Raw genomic sequence first — 25,154 nt, 5'->3', positions numbered from 1 at the left:
TCAGATAACCTTCAACTCCAATGAACTTCTTCCACACTCATTGGAAAAACAGAAATGATATGACATGAGAAAGACAGCAAAATATAATATTAGCATGGCAAAGAGCCAGGAAAAAAAAAAGATATATAAAGGGAAGAGATGGCGAAAAGACCCTCTAGAAATATCTAAAAATTCTGATGTGTGGACACAGAAACGACCTTAGCCAAGACTTGTTGTTCACACCACCCTCAAGCCCTGAGCTATCTAAGGGCAGGCTGAGAAGCACGTGTTGAAGAATACCAATGTTTATAAGGTGGCAGTTCAAAAACTCTCCCATCCAAAATTGGACAAAGGAACAAAAAAATCTGCCACGTGACAAATTTAAAGTTTCCAAATTCCAGGGTTCTTTGATCTCTGACACAACCAGATTATCAAAATTAAACCTCTACTACTTAACAATGATAAAGGGTACTTCATTCTCATAAGTGTAGCTAGTAGTATATCTTTTCCATCATGGCTTTTTCTCTGTTTATATTTTCTCTCTTTCTTTATTTCACTGTAGCTTTCAAGCAGAAATTCTTTTCATTTTGTTTTGGCTCTGTAATTAAACACTCAACGTGTATCAGTAGCTAAAACATTACTTCGATACCCACATTTATTCTGGCTAGAAAATCATTCCATTTTATACCATGAGCATCCAGTTATTTAATTAAGAAAATTTCCCTTAAGATTTATACTAGATATGGAAAAGGAGTAAAGCCAATGTAAGGAGCAAAACAAAATGTCTGCTGCTGTTGTTGATTTCAATTATGCAATAATAACATGCAATTCCAGGATCAGGCCAGCTCAGCACTGTATTAAAGATTTAATTGGAATAGTTATGATTCATCATGGGAATACAATCTTGTAAAAAATATGTTTTCTGAAAATTAAGCAATCCTTATGGGCTCTATTCATCAGACATGTTATGTCATCTTTCTTCATCAAAGGTATAAATATATACATATGCATATATATATATACACATTCCCACTACATTTCTTTAGCTTCCCTTCTTTATCCATCTTAGTTTCACTACTTTCTATATATGTGAATGCAATATCTTGATTACAATGAGCAAAAATATAATTATTTTCTCCTACTAAATTACATCCTCACTCACAGAGCATAAGCTACATTTTATTAAGACACACATGTTCAATGGTCCTTCCCTACCTACCCAGAGGCCTTGAAACAGCTCTAACATTTACATTCCAATGTAAGATGTTTCTTTTACTCCTCCTTAGATGGTATTCTGTTATTAAGAAGTATTTTAAAGTAGAAGTAAAGATAAATTAAACCAAATTTTCTATTTTTATATTTCGTTGTTGACTTGTTTCTAAAATTCCTATAATTTTTTGCTGCATATTATCCTCATCCCCAAAATAACATCCATTTTAAAGTGTATAGTTGAGGGGAAGGATGCTGTTTTTGGTATAAGTTGTCAAATATGGAACATTTGACCTGGAGAGGGCTAAAATCAATATTTAATCCTCAGAGCTTCACCTGTCAAAACTATTTAAGTCTGCAGAAAATCAAGATTGAAATGAAAACTACCAACCAGCTGAACATCCAAAACGTCAAATTCCTTAACATGATGTAAAAAATGTAAGCTAAAAGGAATTAGTCCATTTTGATAGCAGCAATAGAGAGCCCTGTGTATTCGTATTCGACTTTCATGGAAAGGTTCTTCTGTGGCAAGACCACCTGTGGAACTAGTACCTAAACACACAGATTTGTTTTATTTTAGAGCTTCACAATTTGAGATCTCAAAATACAAAACCTAATAAGGCTGAAACACAGGGTCTGTGAAGGCTAAGAACCCACATTAATTCAAAAAGTTGACACAGCTAAACATCTTACAAGCATGAGGTGAGAATTGCAGAAACCGAAGCTGTGCTAACATCTCACCTCTGCCGCTTTGATGTGATCTGGATGCACAGTTAGCTTCAGTGTGGCCCGTTATCTAATAGAACCATCTTTCAAGGCTTTTCATTAGAAATGACAAAAAGCCAGTTGCTCTGGCTGTGTGGCTTCAGAGGCACATTTCCAGTTAATCAGTACAACCAAAGTCAACCAAATAGTTGACTGGTATTTAATTTATTTTAATTTACTTTTATTATAGATCCAGGGGAGTACACATGTAGGTTTGATAGATGGATACATTGAGTAATGCTGGGGTTTGGGCTTCTAGTGAACCCATCACCCAAACAGCAAACATAGTACCTAGTTCAAAGACTATTATCTTACTTAGGTAGATGACACACGTTTAAAATATATACCTTTAAATTTAAAAAAAAAAAAGGATAGTGATAACAAAGCTGAAAATTAAAGACATTTTAGCCTATAACTTAAATACTGATCATATCATGTTTGTTGAATAGAGCTCATGTCTGGCTGGCTGAAATTTATTCTTACTTTTAAGTATTCTGAACTATGTTTCATTTTTTCCTTTCTATGTCACTGTTATCAGATGCATGAAAAACATTTTAAAAGCCTTTTTCTTTCATTTTTTCTTTTAATTGAGAAAGAATCCAGCAATGCAATTTAAGATATTATGAATTGCATGACATTAATCATATTTGTCCTCTGTTGCAATGCAGCCAGTATTTTCAAGAAGTACAAAAGAAGGTAAAGCGCTTTAGTGGTACAATTAAAAATTACAGATTTCTAGATATAATTCCTCACTTTGTGAGTATATATTTCACTAGATCAAATTCAAGTCACTAGACTTCAGAGTTCAACACCTGGACATGAGAAGATATTATATTACGTACCATAAATATTTCCTGTATCTGACTGCCTGAACATATTACCACATCCTGTACCTTAGTATCCTACAGAGACAAAAAAGAAAAGGAGAAAAAAAAAATCCTTTGTTCAGGTTTTTATGTAAATATCTTTCACGTTCCACTTTCTATACTTTCAGCAACTAAAATTATAACCAAAGTTGTGGAACCAAAAATTAAAGTGATTGAAAGCAGTCTTCAGCCTATTATCAAAACTGAAGGTAAAAATCAATGTTATACATGGTTCCTTTTATTGTAAAAACATCTGTAAAAATACTGATCTCTATGAATGTATCTACATTCTTTTAAAAACTAACATGTTAAATGTTATATAACCAATATTATACCAATGGCATGCTCATGTAATTGCAGAATGCGGAGTGCAAATTATTTAGCAAAGTAGATGATGCATTCCTAATACTTTCAGTACATTTGCTTGTACTTGATTTAATTTGAATCTAATTGGCATTTCATTAACTTAGTATACAGATACTCACTAAACAAAGACATGAGTTTCTTTTTACTTTAGTCAGACTCCTACAGGCTGTATACTCTTTATGTTGCTTTGTTTGCAATCTCCCACATGTTCTTTTTTATAACAATGCAAGAAGCTCTTCCAAAAAAAAAAGTATAGGCATTTTTCACTGTGTAACATAAGATAGCATAGAAGCTATGTTTACTGAAAGCTTTTAAAATTACAACCATGCATGAGATATTTTTTAATTAGACCATCAGAATTATAAAACAAAATGAGTAGTTTATGCAGTGAATTGATTTTTAAAATACTTAATTCCAGTCCTGAACATATTCTTACATACAGATGTATATATTATATATGAGATATATATAATACAGACACACACACACACACATTCTCTCCTGATGTTTCAGACTAGAACATTAAATAAGCAGTTACTTTTCTCTCTACTCCTACTATGTATGTTAGCCAACTTCAACATCTTTGATGTTACTTTCATTTCATGTATTTTAATTATGTCCAAGGATCACAATTTAAATTTTTTAAAATTTCCAAGTGTAAGCATCTTAATGTAGCAACTTACCCAGAGAAAAGAACTACTTATCTCCTTTGTGCTATAAGAAAGCTAGAAACAGTCTTCCAAAAAGAGAATAGATTATATCTTTGATGGAATCTTTGGGAAACTGTAATTGTAATTATGTTTGGTTTTGCTATTTCTTTTGGTGGTTTGAGAAGGTAACTTCTTGAATACTTTTATCTATATTTTTTAAAGTAAGCCATTAATTTAAATTTATACACTGAAAATACATAGGTAAAAACTTATTTCCTAGCTAATTAGTTATCTATATTAGTATTTATTCTTGAGACTTAAAATTGAGTTATTCTTTGAAATCTATCCTTGTTTTTTCTTGAAAAAAATACTATAATTATAATTATTTAATCGACTTTCTATAGTGATGAAGACAATTCAGTATTTTAAGAAGAAATTAAATGAGAAAGTTTTGTTGAAAAAATGTTCCTTGATCATTGTAATAAAACATGACACGATGATCTTTGATAATACAATTGATTTTAAAATCAAATCTTGTCCTGTTTTTAAAAATCAGATTCCCTAAAATTTTGCACTATAATTGTGCACAGCTTCTTTACCTGAAATTATTTACATGTGCCAATGTTCTTATTTTCAAAGATTCTTCTCCTTTGAAACTTCTTTATTCAACTTATTTATCTCCTCAATCTTTGTCAGTAGGATTCTATCCTACTAATCTTTATTCAGTTAAGATCATACTGGAGGGTCATCTCTACATGGCTTCTTCTTATAAAGGGAACATGGATGAAAAATGGAGTTGTGTCACCTACTCATTGATAACTTGAGTTCAGAAATTACACTTCTGTGTAGCATAATGAAGGAAACAAATATTTATCTTAGTAGTAATTTACAATGGTCCAGCTTCCAAGATTGCTACTGGCATTTCCTTCTTACTGTTTGAACAATTACAGATTTATTGATGACTTTTAAATTCTTACTAAATAAATTAAACTCCAGGACACAATTTTAAGGTGTCTCTTATAAAAGATACATAACAGCATTTTGGAATTAAGAATAAATCAGCTAAAATTCAATTCAACAAATAGTTATTGAGCAGCTATTGTGCTGGGTACTTTCTGAGGTGTTGGGAGTAAATAGGAAAACAATTTTGAGAAAATCTCTTCTTTTATAGAGCTTAACTATAAAGGATGTTTCCAAAATTTCAGTTTGGCTTTTCTAAAGACATATTGATTTAGATATTTTATTAACGCATTTTTGGTTCTTAAATTCCTTAGGCGTCCTTTCTTTTGAAGTTACCGCACCTTAAAAACCTGGCTTTATGTTTTGTGCTCAATATCCCTTGGCCTTATATACCAAATATTATGGCATGAAATACTTATGGTTTCAAAAAACTTTACTTTTATTTTCATTATTTTGGAGTGTTCTAGGCTGGTTTTGTTTTGGTAATCATGTACATTGACAATTTCTGAACAAGCAAAAAAAAATGCTCTCAAAGATAAGCAAGCAACAGCAGCATTCCACTATTGAAGGCTATTACAGTATGAGTTAAATGTACTGAACTTATTTTTCTTACTCCTCTGTGAAACAGTCTTAATTAACTAATGTAGTAAGCAGCTTTCTAACCTTCAAAATGATTTTCTGTGGTAGCAAAATCATTTTGCAAGTCAAATGCAACACTAGTTTATCTTTTGCATTTGAAGGACTGTTTAACTATTAATTGGTTAATTTTGTATCATTCCCATACAGAAGGTAAGTACTCAAATTATTTTCCTCATAAAACCTGACATTCAGCATCTTAAAGGTAGGTATACATTTGGTACTTTCTTATGTTCACTCCTATACCCACTAGATCAAAAATATAAGGTACTGAGTGATTTTAAAACTTAAATGAAAAATTTTAATAAGGAAAAAGTAATAGACAATATCAGTATGATAAAGTGGGATCTACACCAGTTATCAGAGAAACACAAATGTGTACATACTGCATGATCTGCAAAGTGTAGCTACATATAATATTTTGCATAATCATACTTTATAACTACGAATAAACAGATGGATTTATCCATCTGTTTAAAAGCTAAAGCAGATGAAAGTAATTTTAGCAGCACACAAACAGACTAAATCATTTGTTCTCATAACTCTTGTCTAATTTGAAGACAATGGGAAATATTTAAAAGTGATTTCATAGAGCCTGAAACCACTTTGACATTTGAGTTGAGTCACACCGAATGTTGAAATAAATGTCCTATTCCGGTAAATTTAAAGGACTGTTTTAACATGATAATTTGTCTCCTAAAATAATGTCCCAGGACCCACACTAACAAAAGTCAAAATTGAAGGTGAACCTGAATTCAGACTGATTAAAGAAGGTGAAACAATAACTGAAGTGATCCATGGAGGTGCGTTCCTTATGTTACCTGGGGCCGACTACCTTCGCTGTGATTATTTTGAAATAGTGTTGGTTTAGAAATATTGAACATCTGATATTTTCTCTTTGTTCTTATTTTATAAAAATTGTGGGAATTATTTCCTCAGCTATGAGTTCTTATTAGCTGGTCAGAAATAAAACATAGTTAGCTTTTAATGGATCTAGTTGGAATTAATTTATCTATTAAGTCACCGGGCCCAACAAAATGTCATGATTTTTGCATATACAAGTGAGGATTGTGGAATAAAATTGTAACACTAATGTCAGTATAAAAGGAAATATTAGAAACAGTAGGAAAAAATTACCATTGTATAAGTCTCTGTCTAATAAGCCACTCCACTACTAGGATTTATGATAAGGCTCCCATTCCAATGATATAGAACTCCCTGGATTCTCACTAAGTATTTATTCCACATCCAGAAAACAAGTATGAAATGGAGAGTTAGGATGTCAAATGGCCCTCTCTCTCAACCAAGATTCAGGACATAGCTATTACCTTTTAGATCCCTATTGATATGATTTTTTGGGGATATGTTCTAAAAATGTTTATGATTGAATTTTAAATGGTAATATTTGTAGAAATTAGTTAATCATTACAATGTCTAGCTTATGGATGTATAGTCACAATATGAGGGTAAATCAAATGCATTTGTATTCCCCTGCTTTTAGAGCCAATTATTAAAAAATACACCAAAATCATTGATGGAGTGCCTGTGGAAATAACTGAAAAAGAGACACGAGAAGAACGAATCATTACAGGTAGCCATTAATTCCATACATGGATCTATGCCTAGATTATAAAGATCAAATTATAGTTAATCCCCAAATATAAGAATCATTAAAGAAACAAGTCATTTTCATAGTGATTACTAAAGTTACTTCATATTTTGGCAGATATAATATTATTCTAAATATGTAATCTATGTTTTACTCTGAATTGAAAATTTGTAGACAAATCTAAAAGCATTTGTTTTTATTACATGTATGCATACATACATATAATATGATATACCATTGATATGCTATTCCATTTTCACTTTACTGTTTGTTAATGAGTTAGAGGACCCTAGAAGAAAAGCCATTTCCTCATTTGAGCTTCTATTAATCTTAAGGTCTGTACATCTACATGCCAAAATAGAAGCAAGTTTATACAAAGCAATTGATCAATATTTTCAGTAAACCTCATATCAGACTTCCAAATTAGCGTCCAGTTGGTCCAAATTAGCCTAAAATTCGCCTAAAATTCTTAATTCAGCTATTCTTTAAGTATTTGTTTAAACAATTAGTGAGCAAGTATGGCTTATGCCACCCATTTATGGAAATAAAGTTTTATCGGAACACAGTCTTTCCCATCCATTTATATAATACCTAAGGCTGCTTTCACACTGAAGTATCAGAGTTGAACAATGGCAACACAGACTACATGGCCCACAAGTGTAAAATACTTACTCTCTGTCACTTCGCAGAAGAAGTTTGCCTACTTCTGTTTTAGACCTTTTTCATTGTCCTTCTCATAGGTCCTGAAATAAAATACACTAGGATTTCTACTGGAGGTGGAGAAACAGAAGAAACTCTGAAGAAATTGTTCCAAGAAGGTCAGCATTTCTAGGAAAATAAGAATGTGACTTTACCTAAGCTATCCATATACAAGTCTAAAATAATCTGTGAGGCATTCTACATGTTTTCTACTCTATCTCAATCTATTGTTCATTTCCATACCAACAAGAAAAAAGCACAAGAATAAGGAATTAAGCATAAATGGCAGTCATATTTTTTATACAGTATTTTATTCAACAACTTTATAAGAATATTAGTATGTCAGAAAACAGCACTAAAAGTTGTGAAAGAATCGAGTGTTGGGCTGGAATTCATTATTGGGCAGATGCCATTATTTATGACATAAAGTCTGCTGTCTTTATTTTGTTATATAAACCAATTTCTGCTATAAACATGTATCCTCTCAGAGGTCACCAAGGTCACCAAATTCATTGAAGGTGGTGATGGTCATTTATTTGAAGATGAAGAAATTAAAAGACTGCTTCAGGGAGGTTAGTAAAAGGACAACAACTAACCCCCTTAACAGGTTCTAGTGACTGAGTTCAACTTTTTAAAGACTGAGCAAGCAGATTTTTTCTTTTAATTAGGTTAAAAAAAAAAAAGACAACATCCGCTGTTGTCTTAATAGATGGATTGGTTCAATGGTAGTTAATAGTTATGAAGAAATGATTACTAGTTTAAACAGTCTTTAAAAAGTTCTATGGTATAAAGTTTGGGGAGCAATGAATATTTTTTTGCTTTGATTCAGATAATTTTAAGGGCCTTTTAAGTATGCGAAAGGGAAATAATTGTTAAATTGCTAGCTGTTAAACAAGCCCAAATTTGATATACTTTTTATATTTAAAAAATTATATTCACTGCCCCCATAAGAGCAATCAAGGCATGTCTTTAAATTCTATACATAGATATAGCCAAAAATAGTGCATTTAGTAACATTCTTTTCCAAAACTATGTTCTTGGGAATGAATATCTGTTTCTTCTAACAGTTTGAGTGAGAATCTATACCTGTAGATATAAGTTATTTTGCATATAAAATTAATCTTAATCTTTTATGGAATGTTCTCTGTCTGTGGCATTAAATGAACCTTAAGAACAAAAAAAAAAGAATTCAAAGTCTTACACAAACCCTACATAGTAATTATTCAAAGATGTTGTTTATATAGATACATAATTTGTATCATTGGCATTTGAATAAATAAATTTCTACTTCATTTTTTAACAAGGAAAGAATTAAGCTGAAAAATTATTTTTTGTGAAACATGTATTTAAATTCTTTAGAAAAACCAAATAGGCACTTTGAAATATACTATTAATTGAGAAACATAACTGAAGTTTGATGTTTATCCAAAACACAGTCCAGATGGCTTTTCAGCTTATACTTTTTAAAACTGTATCACTATGTCCAAGAAAATGTAAATTATCTTGGGACTTTCTATATTTTTAGCAATTATTATTTCTATATTCTGTAGTTTAATAAACATAAAATCTCTTAAATAGTATTTAGAAACTTGTCAGTGATAGTTTAAAAATTTTTAATTCAACCAATGATTGAATTTTCCCTCAATAGAAATATATATGTCTGAAAAATACAAGTTTCCTCCCAGAATTCTAAGAGTACATAGCACAACAGAGCCATAACGGAACCAAAGATTCCTGTAGGATCTAACAAAGAATTCACTATCTACCCCTAAATGCTCAACTGTCTGCTAGGAAAAAAATCTAAGGATTTGAGGGAAGAGACAAACACATTATGAAGATTAAATTGAATTCTTTTTTTTTTTCTTTCAGTCCTTGCCATAGTAAGCAGCTTTGTAGAATGGTAGTGCTTTTTAGGGAATCAATAAATTCGTAGCTGCATCAGTTTATATTGCTTTAATTCATTTAGGCTTAAATTTCAGGTAAGTATATTTTCTTCCCCTTTGATAAGTCGCTGTTATTGAGGCCACTATGAAAAATCCAGTTAAATACTAAAGAATTGCTTCAGCCAAGAAAACATATAACTGCTACAAGTTAAGTATATGACATTCAATTTTTAGTTAATGAACTCCTTTCTTAGCTCTTGTCTCTGATCATCCCAGAAGTTTATTCCTTTAGTTTCCAGGGTATGATCTCTCTACATATCTGTAAGGCATCGGTTTTCACAATGCCACGTCAACTATTATAGCATTGTGAAAAAACAAAAAAAATAAAAAGTTTTTATCAAATCATTTCTCCAAGATTTTGCTTTTTGTAGGAAAGACACTATATGCGGTAGAATTACTAGTACCAGCATTAATTGGACATGCTTGTTTTCTTTTTTCCAGCTATCTAAAACCATCAGGTCATTACTGAGTCACAAGTATCCCCTTGTCTAGATCCTAAAAGGCATTGATAAAAGAAGCTAGTAAAGATTACACTATGTAAGACTTTTTTTTTTCCAAGGTCTGGCCAATTAATACATATCTGAACCATGCTCTTCAACTCAATAAGTTCTACCTAAAACTGAATTTTCTATCTAAACAGTTCATATTGTATACATTGTGGTACATGTAGTACATTTTTTGTACTTTTGGTAATTTGAGTATATTTCTCAATCATTTAAGTCATGACTATTAACATGGCTAACTGGTACTTTGAGTACTGATGTTGTGATTTGTCACTGATACACTTCCGAGACCTTAACTGAAAAAATTTCTCATTAAATGCATAAAATTTTTGGGCTTACCTTAGAATTATGCATTCTGAAACGACTCAAGCAATTAAAGGAGAATAACAGACTATGTCGAAAGGAACAACAACAAAAAGTCATTTTTGAAGGTTTTCGCAAATCTGCCAATATAAGAGGTTAAGATTTGTAACCTCTATAGAGAATAGTAGATCGAGTTGTAGGTCTGCATTCAGTCTGAGCCCCAACTCAATCCCAAATTAGTTGACTCTTTTCTTGCTTGTTTCCTTCATCTGAAAGTGAGGATAGTAGTGATACCTACAGTCTAAATAAGTTAATATATGACAAGCTCTTAGAACAATGTTCAGCACAAAGTAAGCTGTCATCAAATGTTACTGTCAATCATCAATTGACATTAACATGGTCAATTAAGTAATGTTTCTCACCCAACTTTAAATTTCCATAGTCATAACCATGGAAACATACAAAAAACAAACACGCAAATAAAATGTCAAAATAATTGAGCTGAGTACTTTGCATGCTTTAGGAAATAAGATGTAGGATGGTTCTTTGTGCCAATATATTCAAGTAATTGGTTTATCTTCCCATGTTTTGCTGCTCTAAACATGATCTAATATAACTCTCATTCATGTTGACATAGCAGAGAGCTGCTAGGAGTAAACCTGTTTTCTACACATTAATCAAGCTGTTCTTTCAAAGTATTTGTTTGACACATTGAACGTTTTTTATTCTGGAATATTATCACAGCAAAACCTCATTAATTGGATGCTATCAAAATTATGAAAGGAAATCTGAGTGAGCACACTTGTTTTGAAAAGAAATTGGTAAATACTTCTATGATGCAGTTTTAAGTTATACAATTAACTGCTATTTGGAATTTAATAAGTCCACTATAAGCAATGTGCCTGCGCACCAATTAAAGGTTGGATCTGTCTCTTCTTGACAATTTTTTAGAAGCCATTATTTCATTACCAAATAAACCTGAAGTTAAGAAATATTTATATTTATATCTATTTATATCTATTGGAGAATATTTCATAATTCAGACTTGGTTGTTTTATACAGACTTCTCCTTATTATCCAACATAGTGAGATTTTTCTATAGTTCTATATTTTACTCTAGTATTAATGTGGTTTTATAAATGATTATATGCCTTATATTCTGGGGGGAAAGAAATGTGAAAATGTGCTAAGTAGACAGAAACAGAATATATAAGTTTTTTTGAATGTTATTTCTTTTTTAAAAAATTTGCTTGGTGTCATATAGCCAAAACTATTCATGGTGACAGTTTCATTGCTTACTTTTTATATGATTTCAGCAAATTGAAAACATGTATATAATAGAAAAAATTGGACTTCATGCTGAGTATAGATGATACATATAAAAGAAGTCGAAATTTGGAGAAAACATTTTAAAAGATAAGTAGAAAAATGAAGTAACTGTAGAAACCGTATTTACTCTTTGATCTCAAATGCCCAAAAACTGAGTGAAAATGTGAATTTAGGCCTACCAGGTAGTCTTGTCAATAAACTAAAAGAAAAACAGGAAAATTGAGAAATATGTTACAACTATAACAACACAAAACAGCATAGTTTTGAAACACTTGCAGTTCTTAAATATAAAAGCTTTTATTAGTTAATTTTTAAAAAGGATCTCATAGGATTGACACTGAATCAGGTTGGGAGGTGGAATAAGGGTGATGGCATATTCTTTCTGAATTACTTATTATAACATTTCTAGAATCATTAGGTCAGTGCTACTTTGTTGTCGTCAATGTACAATAAAGGAATCACAAATTGATCTTAGTGATAATTTTACAGAGGCAGACATTGCACATAGGTATGACTGCAAAAATGGGTGGCTAACTCTGGGAAGATACTTGTGTTAAACTTTATATGACATTTAATAACCCTTCATCATAAGGCAATGTTTTTTACAAAAAGATTGAAAAAATCATGTAAGTCATTTACTCTGCAAAAATGGCACATTAGGTGGGGCTCCAAAATCCATAATGAAACAATGTGTTTTGCAACTAAGAAACATTCATTATGATATATGGAAAACACTGTCTGTCTACTTGTCCTTTACGAAAAAATGTAAAACTCTGAGGATCATAAAATTTAACTACTAAAAATAATCTTCGTGTTTAAGTGATACTTATTTAAGACTTTACACTGTTCTGTTTAACCATGGTCTCCTGTCTGATTTTAGCCATAATTGCAAAGTATTTCTAACTACAACAATTTAATTTTAGACACACCCGTGAGGAAGTTGCAAGCCAACAAAAAAGTTCAAGGTAAGTGTATTGGCTATAGTAATGTGTGTATATGGCCTCTTTTGTTACATGAAGAGAAATCAAACAATAGGAAAGATTTTAAAGTATTTTATTGAAACCTGTTATCGATCAGAGAGAAAAGCTAGCCAGTTTTGATGAAAACAATTTTGATAACAATCAGAAAATAAATTTCTCATGTTCTATACTATCAGAATCTAATAACAAATATTAAGGGAAAGGTCAACATACTCATGTAAACTGCTAGGCATATTGAACCCTTGAGATAGACTCAAGTGTATATTCTCCATACATATATATATATATATATATATATGTAATGTTTTGTATATACAAGTATACATATAATTTTGTGTATATAAGAGTTAAGTCAAAAATAAATTGTTGAATATCAGAGATAAACAAATGTAGATTGCAGGTGGACCTGAATCCTTAAAAATGTTATTATGTGAGACAATGCTACAGTTTGAGACATAAGTAAATAAGAAATGTATATATGCAAAAAACCATTAATATAGCTATTTACAAAATGTTCATTTAAATATGTAGATTATATATGTATATATCACATGTGCATTACAATTTATTTCATAATTACACTATGTGCATTTGCTAATTCCTCCACTTAAGTTATCTTACATTCCAATACATTGAGAGAGCAAGAATTTCCCTTGTGGAAGCTAGAGTAAATTGCAAGTTTGGAATTGCAAGTTTGGAATTTCTGGGTTAATTAGATACTAGTAGTGAAAAGAAGACACAAGGCTTATCAATGCACTATAGGAACATCTTACTTTAAACCAATCCAATATACAGACCTTTGAAAGTAAAAGATCAACTGCACAGATATTTTTTAACTAAAGAATGTATCAGTAAATCTATGTAAATATCCAAATTGACACAAATTTTCTAAAGAGTTAAAATTATTAAATTTCAAATTATTATTTTATATACTTTTGATCAAAATATAATATTTGCTTCACCATAAGTTGAAGATATTAAGAAAACATAATCTAAGGTTTATTCCAAAAAATAATGGCCTCTGATACATATACAGAGAATAATATATTCTTAAATTTTAAAATTTCCTAACATTTACAGTCTATACATTCTCCTTTCTTTCTAATTAGGATCTAGAAGACGATTAAGGGAAGGTCGTTCTCAGTGAAAATCCAAAAACCAGACAAAATTGTTTATACAACCCTAAGTCAATAACCTGACCTTAGAAAATTGTGAGAGCCAAGTTGACTTCAGGAACTGAAACATCAGCACAAAGAAGCAATCATCAAATAATTCTGAACACAAATTTAATATTTTTTTTTCTGAATGAGACACATGAGGGAAATTGTGGAGTTAGCCTCCTGTGGTAAAGGAATTGAAGAAAATATAACACCTTACACACTTTTTCATCTTGACATTAAAAGTTCTGGCTAACTTTGGAATCCATTAGAGAAAAATCCTTGTCACCAGATTCATTACAATTCAAATCGAAGAGTTGTGAACTGTTATCCCATTGAAAAGACCGAGTCTTGTATGTATGTTATGGATACATAAAATGCATGCAAGCCATTATCTCTCCATGGGAAGCTAAGTTATAAAAATAGGTGCTTGGTGTACAAAACTTTTTACATCAAAAGGCTTTGCATATTTCTATATGAGTGGGTTTACTGGTAAATTATGTTATTTTTTACAACTAATTTTGTACTCTCAGAATGTTTGTCATATGCTTCTTGCAATGCATATTTTTTTATCTCAAACGTTTCAATAAAACCATTTTTCAGATATAAAGAGAATTACTTCAAATTGAGTAATTCAGAAAAACTCAAGATTTAAGTTAAAAAGTGGTTTGGACTTGGGAACAGGACTTTATACCTCTTTTACTGTAACAAGTACTCATTAAAGGAAATTGAATGAAATTAGTGTTTCTTGAGTTTTTCTCTTTTTAACTTTTAAGCTCAGGGGTGTGCAGGCATGTGCAGGACGTGCAGGTTTGTTATATAGGTGAACATGTGTCATGGGGGTTTTTGTACAGATTAAGTTATATAAAGAATCATTAGACGGCTGGGTGCAGTGGCTCACACCTGTAATCCCAGCGTTTTGGGAGGCTGAGGCAGGTGGATCATGAGGTCAGGAGATGGAGACCATCCTGGCTAACATGGTGAAACCCCGTCTCTACTAAAAATACAAAAAATTAGCTGGGCGTGGTGGCGGTCACCTGTAGTCCCAGCTACTCAGGAGGCTGAGGCAGGAGAATGGTGTGAACCTGGGAGGCAGAGCTTGCAGTGAGCCGAGATTGCACCACTGCACTCTAGCCTGGGCAACAGAGCCAGACACTGTCTCAAAAAAAAAAAAAAAGAATCATTAGATAATGAAGCAATCATTAAACATCAGCTGAATACTGAATATAACTCTAGGACTGTGCTAAGCTGTGAGGATTCGAAGGATGAATCAGGCACATTTACTGTCCTCCAAAGGTAAGGAGACATGTAACCAATTAACCTCAATACACCATGGGCTATAATAGTATCATAAATGGCACTACACAAGCATGGATGCATCAATTCATTATTCCTGGGCTAGGCATGGGGGAGCCACAGAGATGTCCTTAACTTATTTGATGTAACAGAGTCCATTGCATGCCAAAGAAGAAGAAGAAATTTTTTTGCTGGGAATGATGAAAAGATTGACTTGATCAACTCAGACCTCAACAGGTGTCATTCTAACTTAGACTGACTGACATAAGAACCTTCTGGAAGCAAAATCCATACTGATGAGAAACTGAATGGTGAGGGTGAAATAGAATTATACCGTGCATTATAGGGCACTCACTGGGAGACTGTAAAACCTAGGAAGGCCAAACTGAAGATAACAGGCTTAGCCATAAATGCCCATCTGAGATCAGAGAAAATCGGGCTCAGCACAAAGGACCTAGAAAGGGGCTTGGATAACTGAAAGGTTCTTGTTTGATTAGTGATTAGGGTGAGGAAGTTAGGTATAAAATTCTGAGAGTGCCATTTACTAAAGAAGTGCTGGATAGCTTTGGTTTTTGAGAATGCCTTCTCATCTGGGAGAGTAGAGAGATTTATTTCTACCATTTAGAAAATACCCTACTAACTCTGTGCCAGTGGAGAGAATCTCAGCTGGAAAGGGTGTGGCTGTGATCTTCCCAAGATGATTCAGAAGAGGTGGTTACATAAGGTGGTACTGGTAGAATAGACTAAAATATCATCAGCATTGATGGCATGTCCCTATATTAGTAAATCTACTGAAACAGAAGCAAAAGCCTTTATGGGTGTAGCCGCAAGGCATGCCACTCCCAAAGTGACTGCTCTACAAGCTGCAACTCAGCCTCTGCCTCTTTGGTTAATTGACATGGGGTAAAACTTTCCACTGATAATGAGAAACAGGATTTTTCTGATTAACAGAAGGCACAGAGAAAGCAAATCGAGGCTTATCCTTCTCGTACAACAATATAGCAAAAAAGCAATCCTTAAACCTTCCATTTGCACTGTATAGGTGGGTCCGCTAGATGCTATGGGTTGTGATACATAAATCTCTCTCCTAGTTGTACTTCCAAATCCCCGACCTCCTCATTTCTCCTTATGTAGAGAAGGGTGCAATTTACAGGGAATAAGCAACAGTTGCACAATATATTCTCCTGGTTCAAAACCCAAAGATCTTGTGACATTACCACTACCTGAATTTCTCCTTCATAATCCAAATCAACAACTCCTAGGCCTGTAAGTTAAGACAGCTTTTGCCCAAAATTAATCCCATGTATCCTGTTGGCAAAGGTCCCCAAATACCAGTGTGAATCTTGGTGGGTTTGTCTCCTCCAACTAATGCAACCCATTCTCTGGCTGGGAGATCTAATCCTGTGCTTCTAGGTATTCCTGGGGAAAGGGAATCAATGGGCCTCCGGAAACCCACCCCTGAAATGGAGTTGTGGCCTGGACATGGACTGCCCTCATTGTTTGAAGTATCCGAGTCCAGGCCCCCTTCTCGTTTCCCAATAGGAGGGTGCCATTTTGATGAAATTTTGAGTGGCATTGATTAGCCCAATGATGTCTTTTATTGCAATGAGAGCAAAGTCATTGCAAACTCATTATTGCAATGAGAGCAAAGTCCTGGCATTTTTTCTGTTGAGAAGAGTGTTATAAGATCCCTTCTGCCCAGAGGTCTGACGGCATTCTCTTTTGAAACGTCCAATTTTTCTACACTTATAACGCTTTCCCACTTTATGGCTTAACCTTTGGCTTCTTTTAGATCTGTCAGCTACCAAATTAGCCATTGCCTGAGTCAACACCGTAGAGCGATGAAGCTCAGCTCCCACATCTTGACAAGCTGTGAGAAAACCTCCCAAGTCCTCTGCACATCTCACAGGAGCCAGTGCATGTTTACAATCCATGAAAGCCAAAGCTAAAGTTAGCCTTTCTGTAGCCACAAAAGAAGATGGTACAAGCCTCTCCTGTTCACCACTTTCTATAGGTGCTGTAAGTGGGGCAAAAAAAATTCTCTCAAGCCCTGAAATAATGACAGAAAGATGGTACATACCAAACTCCAAACAAAAAAGCGAAAAGAAATAACCAAATTCTTCCCCATATTATCCTGATTCAAAAACTTCCCATTCTTTGCACCTGTAGGGCACTAACCAGTACCTTTTTAGAGCACTGACCTTATGTTGCTGCTGACAGACTTGTAACGGGGTTTCTTATTCATCTGGTTGGTTTTAGATTTTTCTGTTCCAGCAGACCTTCCTCGTTCAAGTCCCTATAGGACCTTATCTGTCCCTATCTTTCCCTGTCTATCCCTGCAAGTTTCTGCTAGTCTTTGCTAATCTCTGCCAGTCTTTTACTAGTCTTTATCCCTATCTATCCCTGTCTGTCCCTATGGCCCCTGTTAGTACCTGCAAGTCTCTGTCTTTCCCTGCCTATCTCTATTTGTCTCTATTTATTTCTATTTTATCTCTATTTATGTCTATTTATCCCTACTTATCTCTATTTGTCCCTGCAGGCCTTTTCAGGTCTCTGTTTGTCCCTGATTGTCCCTGTTCAGGTGCCACTTGTGGCAGACCATCATGGTTACTACTTGAGACCATTACTACAACAGTTACCACTGTTACTACTTGAGACCGTTCATTACAACAGTTACTACTTGAGACTGTCATTACAAGACTGAACAAAGGGATGAACGTAGAAATAAAAACTTAAGACAAAAGTAACTATTTTAAAGGAAGGGGCCAGGGAAAGAAGAAGAGGGCTCCCTGCTTCCAGTGAGCAAAGGCAGCTGCAGCCTCCCTGAGCTTCCACAGCCCTTTGTATTTATTGGGTAGAATGAGCAGGGAGGAGGAGGTAACGATTGGTCAGCTGCTTAATTGATCACAGGTTCCTATTATTACTAACAGGCTTCAGATGTGCCTAATCACAAGAAACACTGCGCTTGGGGCGTGACTGCCCTCAGCATTCCTTCTGAGCGGCAGACAGACACAGTTTGTCAGTTTGCCAACATTCTGCATTTATGAGAACAGTTTGCTGTTTGCTCATATAGCCCCCAGTGGTATACTGAGTTGATCATGACCCTCCATCTTTTGGCCTCCAACACCTCCCCTGTGATTTGTTTTTAACTTTTATTTTGGATTTGAGGGTACATGTAAAGGTTGGTTATACAGATAAACTCATGTCACGGGGCTTTGTTGTAAAAATTATTTCATCACCCACGTATTAAACCTAGTACCCAATAGATACTTTTTCTGCTGCTCTGTCTCCCATCCTCCCACTTAAAGTGGATCCCAGTGTCTGTTGTTCCCTTCTTTGCATCCATGAGTTCTCATCATTTAGCTCCCACTTATGAGCGAGAACATGTGGTATTTGGTTTTCTGTTCCTGTGTTAGTTTGCTAAGGATAATAGCTTCCAGCTCCATCCATGGTCCCGCAAAATACATGCTCTTATTCTTTTTTATGGCTGCATAATATTCCATGGTGTATATGTACCACATTTTCTTTATCCAATCTATCTTTGATAGATATTTAGGCTTATTCCATGTCTTTGCTATAGTGAATAGTGCTGCAATGAACATTCACATACACATATGTGTCTTTACAGTAGAATGATTTATATTCCTCTGGTTATATACTCAGTAATGAGAATGTTGGGTCAAATGGTAGTTCTGTTTTTAGTTCTTTGAGGAATCACCATACTGCTTTCCACAATGGCTGAACTAATATACATTTCTACCAACAGTGTATCAGTGTTCCCTTTTCTCCACAACCTCTCCAGCATCTGTTATTGTTTGACTTTTTTATAGTAGCCATTCTGACTGGTGTGAGATGGTATATCATTGTGGTTTTGATTTGTATTTCTCTAATGATCATTGCTATTGAGCTGTTTTTATATACTTGTTGGCCACCTGTATGTTTTCTTTTGAAAAGTACCTGTTCACATACTTTGCCCACTTTTTTATGGGATTGTTTTTCTCTTGTAAATTTGCTTAAGTTCCTTATAGATGCTAAATATTAGACCTTTGTCAGATGAATAGTTTGCAAATATTTTCTCCCATTCTGTAAGTTGTCTGTTTACTCTGTTGATAGTTTCTTTTGCTATGCAGCTCTTGATTTTAATCTTTGCCCATTCCTATGTCCAGGATGGTATCAGTGGGTTGTCTTCCAGGGTTTTTATAGTTTCTGGGTTTGTTTGTTTTTCTGTTTTGTTTGTTTTGTTTTGTTTTGTTTTGTTTTGTTTTTGACAGAGTCTCACTCTGTCACCCAGGCTGGAGTACAGTGGTGCAATCTCGGCTCACCGTAAGCTCCGCCTCCCAGGTTCACACCATTCTCCTGCCTCAGGCTCCTGAGTAGCTGGGACTACAGGTGCCCACCACCACACTTGGCTAATTTTTTGTATTTTTAGCAGAGACAGGGTTTCACCGTGTTAGCCAGTATGGTCTAGATCTCCTACATTTAAGTCTTTAATGCATCTTAAGTTGATGTTTGTATATGGTATAAGGAAAGGGTCCAGCTTCAGTCTTCTGCTAGCCAGTTATCCCAGCACCACTTACTGAATACAGAGTCTTTTCCCCATTACCTGTTTTTGTCCCACAACCAACATCATACTGAATGGGCAAAAGCTGGAAGCATTTCCCTTGAGAACTGGCACAAGAAAAGGATGCCTTCTCTCACCACTCCTTTTCAAAATAGTATTGAGTTCTAGCCAGAGCAATCAGACAAGAGAAAGAAATAAAGGACATCCAAATAGAAAGAAAGGAAGTCAAACTATCCCTGTTAGCAGATGAAATGATTTTATATCTAGAAAACACCATAGTCTCAGTCCAAAAGCTCCTTCAGCTTATAATTTCAGCAAAGTTTCAAGATACAAAATTAACATACAAAAATCAGGAGCATTCCTATACAGCAACAATAGCCAAGCTGAGAGCCAAGTCAAGAAGGTAATCCCATTAATGATTGACAGAAAAAGAATAAAATAATTAGGAATACAGCTAACCAGAAAGTTGAAAGATCTTACAATAAGAATTACAAAACACTGCTCAAAAAAATCAGAGATGACACAAACAAATAGAAAAAAACATCCCATGCTCATGGATAGAAGGAAACAATGGCTCACACCTGTAATCCCAGCATTCTGGGAGGCCAAGGCAGGCAGATCACCTGAGGTCGGGAGTATGAGACCAGCCTGACCAACATGGAGAAACCCTGTCTCTACTAAAAACACAAAATTAGGCTGACATCTAATTTGGGGATTACGGTGGCTCACACCTGTAATCCCAGCACTTTGGGAGGCCAACGCGGGTGGATCACAAGGTCAGGAGATCGAGACCATCCTAACACAGTGAAACCCTGTCTCTACTAAAAATACAAAAAATTAACCAGGCATGGTGGTGGGCACCTGTAGTCCCAGCTACTCGGAAGGCTGAGGCAGGAGAATGGCATGAACCCAGGAGGCAGAGCTTGCAGTGAGCCGAGATCATGCCACTGCACTGCAGCCTGGGTGACAGAGCGAGACTCCATCTCAAAAAAAAAAAAAAAAAAAAAAATTAGCCAGGCATGGTGGCGCATGCCTGTAATCCCAGCTACTCGGGAGGCTGAGGCAGGAGAATTTCTTGAACCCAGGAGGTGGAGGGTGTGGTGAGCCAAGATCATGCCATTGCACTCAAGCCTAGGTAACAGAGTGAGACTCCTTATTTAAAAAAAAAAAAGGGCTTGCTGCCCAAAGCAATTTGCAGATTCAATACTATTTCTATTAAACTCCCAATGGCATGCTTCACTGAACCAGAAAAAAAACTATTTTAAAATTTATATGAAACCAAAAGAGAGCCTGAATAGCCAAGGCCATCCTAAGCAAAATAAATAAATAAATAAATAATTTTTTAAGAAACCAATGCTGGGAGAACCACATTACTAACATCAAACTATACTAGAGGGTTACGATAACCAAAACAACATAGTACTGATACAGAAACAGGCACATAGATCAATGGAACAGAATAAGGAGTTCAGAAATAAGATCACACACCTATGACCATCTGATCTTCACCAAAGCCCCTGTGATTCTTATAAACACTAAAGTTTTTGTTTTATTGTCTGTTTGAATAGCTATTTTAAAATATAATTACATTACAATGAATTGAAAATATTTGTGTGCAATTTGATAAGTTTGGGCATACTATACACCTGTGAAAACCATCACTACACTCAGGCTTGTAAATATATTCATCATCACCAAAAGTTTGCTTATGCCCTTTTTAATTTCTACCTTCCTACCTCTTCGTGCCCCAGCTCCAGGCAACCACAGATCTACCTTCTATCACTAGAGATAATTACATTTTCCAACTTCTATACAAATTGAATCACACAGTATGCATAGTTTATTTTTTGTCTGATTCTACTTTCTCTTGAGTTAACATGTAATAGTGGAATGACTGGATCATATAAAATGTATATCACAAACATTTTTGGAAACTACCAGGTGATACTCCAAAGTAATTCTACTATTTTGCATTCCCACCAGAAATATGTTAGAGTTCCAATTCCTTTTACCAACACTTAACATGGTCAGTCTTTCTAATTTAACTATTCTAATAGGTATGTAATAGAATCTCATTGTGGTTTTAATTTGCATTTCACTGATGCATGTTTTCCATGTGCTTATTTGATATTTGTGTATCTTTTATTTGTATTAATTTATTGTACAAGTGCAATTTTGTGATATGCATAGATTGCATAGGAGTCAAGTTAGGGCTTTTAGGGCATTCATCACCCCAATAACACACATTGTATCCATTAAGTAATTTCTCATCATCCTCCCCCCATCTTCACCCTTCCAAGTGTCCATTATCTATCATTACACTCTCCATGTCCATGTGTACAAATTATTTAGCTCCCACATGAATGAGAACACCAATATTTGCCTTTATGCATCTGACTTGTTTCACTTAAGATAATGGCCTTCAGTTTCATCCATGTTTCTGCAAAAGACATGATTTCATTTTTGTGGAATAAATAGTATTCCATTGAGTAGAAGTATTGCCTTTTCTTTATCCAATCATCTGTGGATGGACACTCAGTTGATTCCATATCTTTGATATTGTTGATAGGGTTGCAATAAACATACAAGTGCAGGTACCTTTTTAATATATTGATTTATTTTCCTTTGGGTAAATACACCATAGAGGGATGGCTGGATTGAATGATAACTTTATTTTTAGTTCTTTGAGAAATTTCCATATCGTTTCCCATAGAGGTTGTAATAATTAACATTCCTGTCAATAGTGTATTAGAGTCTTCTTTCCTCTGCATCTTTAGTGATCTGTTCAAATATTTTGCCAAATATTAATTAGATTCATTTTTTAAAATTATTATTATTGAATTTTGAGTTTCTTCTACATTTTGAATACAAATTTTTTATCAGATATGTAAGATGAAATGTTTTCTCCAAGCATGTGAACTTTCTTTTCATTCTCTTAACAGTATTTTCAAAACACTGAAGTCAAATTTATCTCTTTTTTTTTCATGGGTTGTGTTTTTCGTGTCATTAAAGAAATACTATGTTCACTGAAAGTCACAAAAATGTTCTAATACACTTTCTCTTATAAGATTTATTAGTTTTTTCTACATTAAGTGTAATGTTAAAAAAAAGTGTTCATGGTTAAAGGAATGGTTCTTTTTTTTTCTATAGGTTACCAGTTATTCCAATTCCATTTTCTGAAAAAACGATTCTTTCTCTACTGATTTGCCTTTGCATATTTATAAAAAGGGCCACATTTTTTGGGTCTATTTCTGTTACTTTATTTCTATTCTTTCTTTTTGTTCAATTCATCTATTTGTGTTTCTTATTGCAAATACCACACTGACTTGATTACTGTACGTTTAAAATAAGTCATAAAATCAAAAAGGGTAAATCCCCAATTTCATTCATCCTTTTCAAAGTTGTTTTGGCTATTTTAAGTTATTTGCATTTCCATGGAATTTTTACATCAGCTTGGCAATTTTCTATTTAAAAAAATAAAAATATCTGCTGGATTAGTAATTGGGACTGTGTTGAATCTACAGATCAATTTGGCGTTAATTGAAATCTTTATAATATTTAGTCTCCAAACCATGAACAAAACATATCTGTTAGTTTACTTAGGGTCTTCCTTATTTTCTCACCAATGCTTTATCATTCTAAGTTTACAGGTCTTCCACATCTTTAAATACTTGGGGAGAACTTGACAAAAGATGTGGAAGACCTGTAAACTTAAAATGATAAAGCATTGGTGAGAAAATATTATAAAGATTTCAATTTTTGATGGAATTATAAATGGCATTGTTTTTATTAAATTTCTGATTGTTTACTTTCTGTATTTTCATCTTGTATTCTGTAACCTTGTTAAATTCAAGGTTTAATTCTAGTATGAAATTAATTCTAGTGTTTTTAAGATTATACAGTATTTTATACATAGATAATTATGCTGTTTGCAAATAAAGATAATTTTACCTCTGTCTCTGTGATCTGGATGCTGTTTATATTTTCCTTTCTTATCTCACAGGTTGATGTTGAATAGTGGAACAATATCGAGTAGAAGTGGTAAGAGTAGACGTGTTTGATCTTTGTGATCTTAGAAAAAAGCATTCAGTCTTTCAACTTTAAGTCTGTTGTTTTCTTCCTTAAACATTTGGTAGAATTCACCAGTGAAGTTATCTAGGCCTGCAGTTGTCTTTGAGGGAAGGTTTCTAAATACAAATTCTCTTTATTTAATAAATAAAGGGTTATGCTGATTACCTATTTTTTCTTGAGTGATATTTCGTAGTTTGTGTCTTTCAAGGAATGAAACTTGTCTATTTCACACAATTGTCAAATTTATTGTATTGTTCAAAATATTCCGTTATAATCCTTCAAATATCTTAGTGATGTTACCTCTCTCTCTCATTCCTGAAACTGGTAATTTGTGTCCTCTCTTATTTCCCTAACCAATCTACTAAGTCTTCAATCAATTTGTTGATTTTGTTCAAAAAACAATCGGTTGGTTTCATTAATTTTCTGTGTCATGTTCCTGTTTTCTGCTTTGCTGATTTCCACCATAATATGTGTCATTGCCTTTTGTCTACTTAATTTGACTTCAATTTGATCGTTATTTTTTAGTTTCTAAACTGTGTGTGTTTGTGTCTCCTGTCTCTACATAACTTTTTTAACATATGGACTATAATTATCGTAACTGTTTAATGTCTTCTGCTAATTCTAATAATTGCGCCAGATCTGGGTAAGTTTAGTTGGTTATTTTTTTTCCCTCATTTTGCACCGTATTTTCCTGTTTCTTTTCATGCCTGGTAATCTCTGGTTGCCAAACATTGTAAATTTTGCCTTGCTGGGTGCTGGACGTTTTTGTACTTCTATAAATATTCCTGCACTTTGTTCTAAGATTATAGTTTGGTTATGGAAACAGTTTAATTCACTGGGGTCTTGTTTTTAAGGTTTATTAAGCAGAGTCAGATCTGTGTATAATCTGGAGTTAATTATTCCCTCCAATTTAGGCACGACTCTTCTTAGAACTATTCCCAATGTCCAGTGAATTATGAAGTTTCAAAATCTAGATGGTGGGAATAGGTGCTATTTAAGGCTTTATGTGAGAAATTGTTTTCTCTAATTTTTCAGATGGTTCTTTCTCTGACCTTTATTAGTTTTCTCATATGCATGTGTTGATCAGTATTCTGCTGAATACTTAGGTGAACCCTCTATGGATCTCCAGAGTTCTCTGTCTCTACAGCTCTGTCCTCTCTGGTCCTCGGTATTTTGAACTCTATTTTCTCGGCCTCCTTCAATACTCAGCTCCATCTTGTCTGCCAAGATTCACCTGGATTTCCCATTCCTGCACTGCAGCCTAGGAAAAGA

At 33.9% G+C, this 25,154-nt stretch overlaps 1 protein-coding gene across 10 annotated transcripts in view; it reads left to right on the top strand.

Annotated features, from left to right (window-relative positions):
- The window catches only part of POSTN (periostin), a 35,895-nt gene extending 21,203 nt beyond the window's left edge, over positions 1–14,692 (top strand). The window contains exons 17-23 of one of the 10 annotated variants that reach the window (XR_010150439.1): positions 2,948–3,028; positions 6,145–6,234; positions 6,933–7,022; positions 7,781–7,858; positions 8,228–8,311; positions 11,805–12,782; positions 13,907–14,218. Coding sequence is in view for 9 of the 10 variants with exons in the window: in XM_001148441.6 (XP_001148441.3) it covers positions 2,948–3,028; positions 6,145–6,234; positions 6,933–7,022; positions 7,781–7,858; positions 8,228–8,311; positions 12,741–12,782; positions 13,907–13,944 (503 nt within the window). In the remaining variant the exon portion in view is untranslated. Of the gene's footprint in view, positions 1–2,947; positions 3,029–6,144; positions 6,235–6,932; positions 7,023–7,780; positions 7,859–8,227; positions 8,312–9,747; positions 9,842–11,804; positions 12,783–13,906 lie in introns of those variants that run through there. The other 9 variants (XM_001148441.6, XM_001148381.7, XM_016925214.4 and 6 more) reach the window with 9 other exon arrangements.
- The last annotated feature ends 10,462 nt before the right edge of the window (positions 14,693–25,154 follow it).

Source organism: Pan troglodytes, chromosome 14 (assembly GCF_028858775.2).
Source record: "Pan troglodytes isolate AG18354 chromosome 14, NHGRI_mPanTro3-v2.0_pri, whole genome shotgun sequence".
Classification (NCBI taxonomy): Eukaryota; Metazoa; Chordata; class Mammalia; order Primates; family Hominidae; genus Pan; species Pan troglodytes.
The sequence above is the reverse complement of the archived record's forward strand: the minus strand, read 5'-3'. Positions and strand labels throughout refer to the sequence as shown.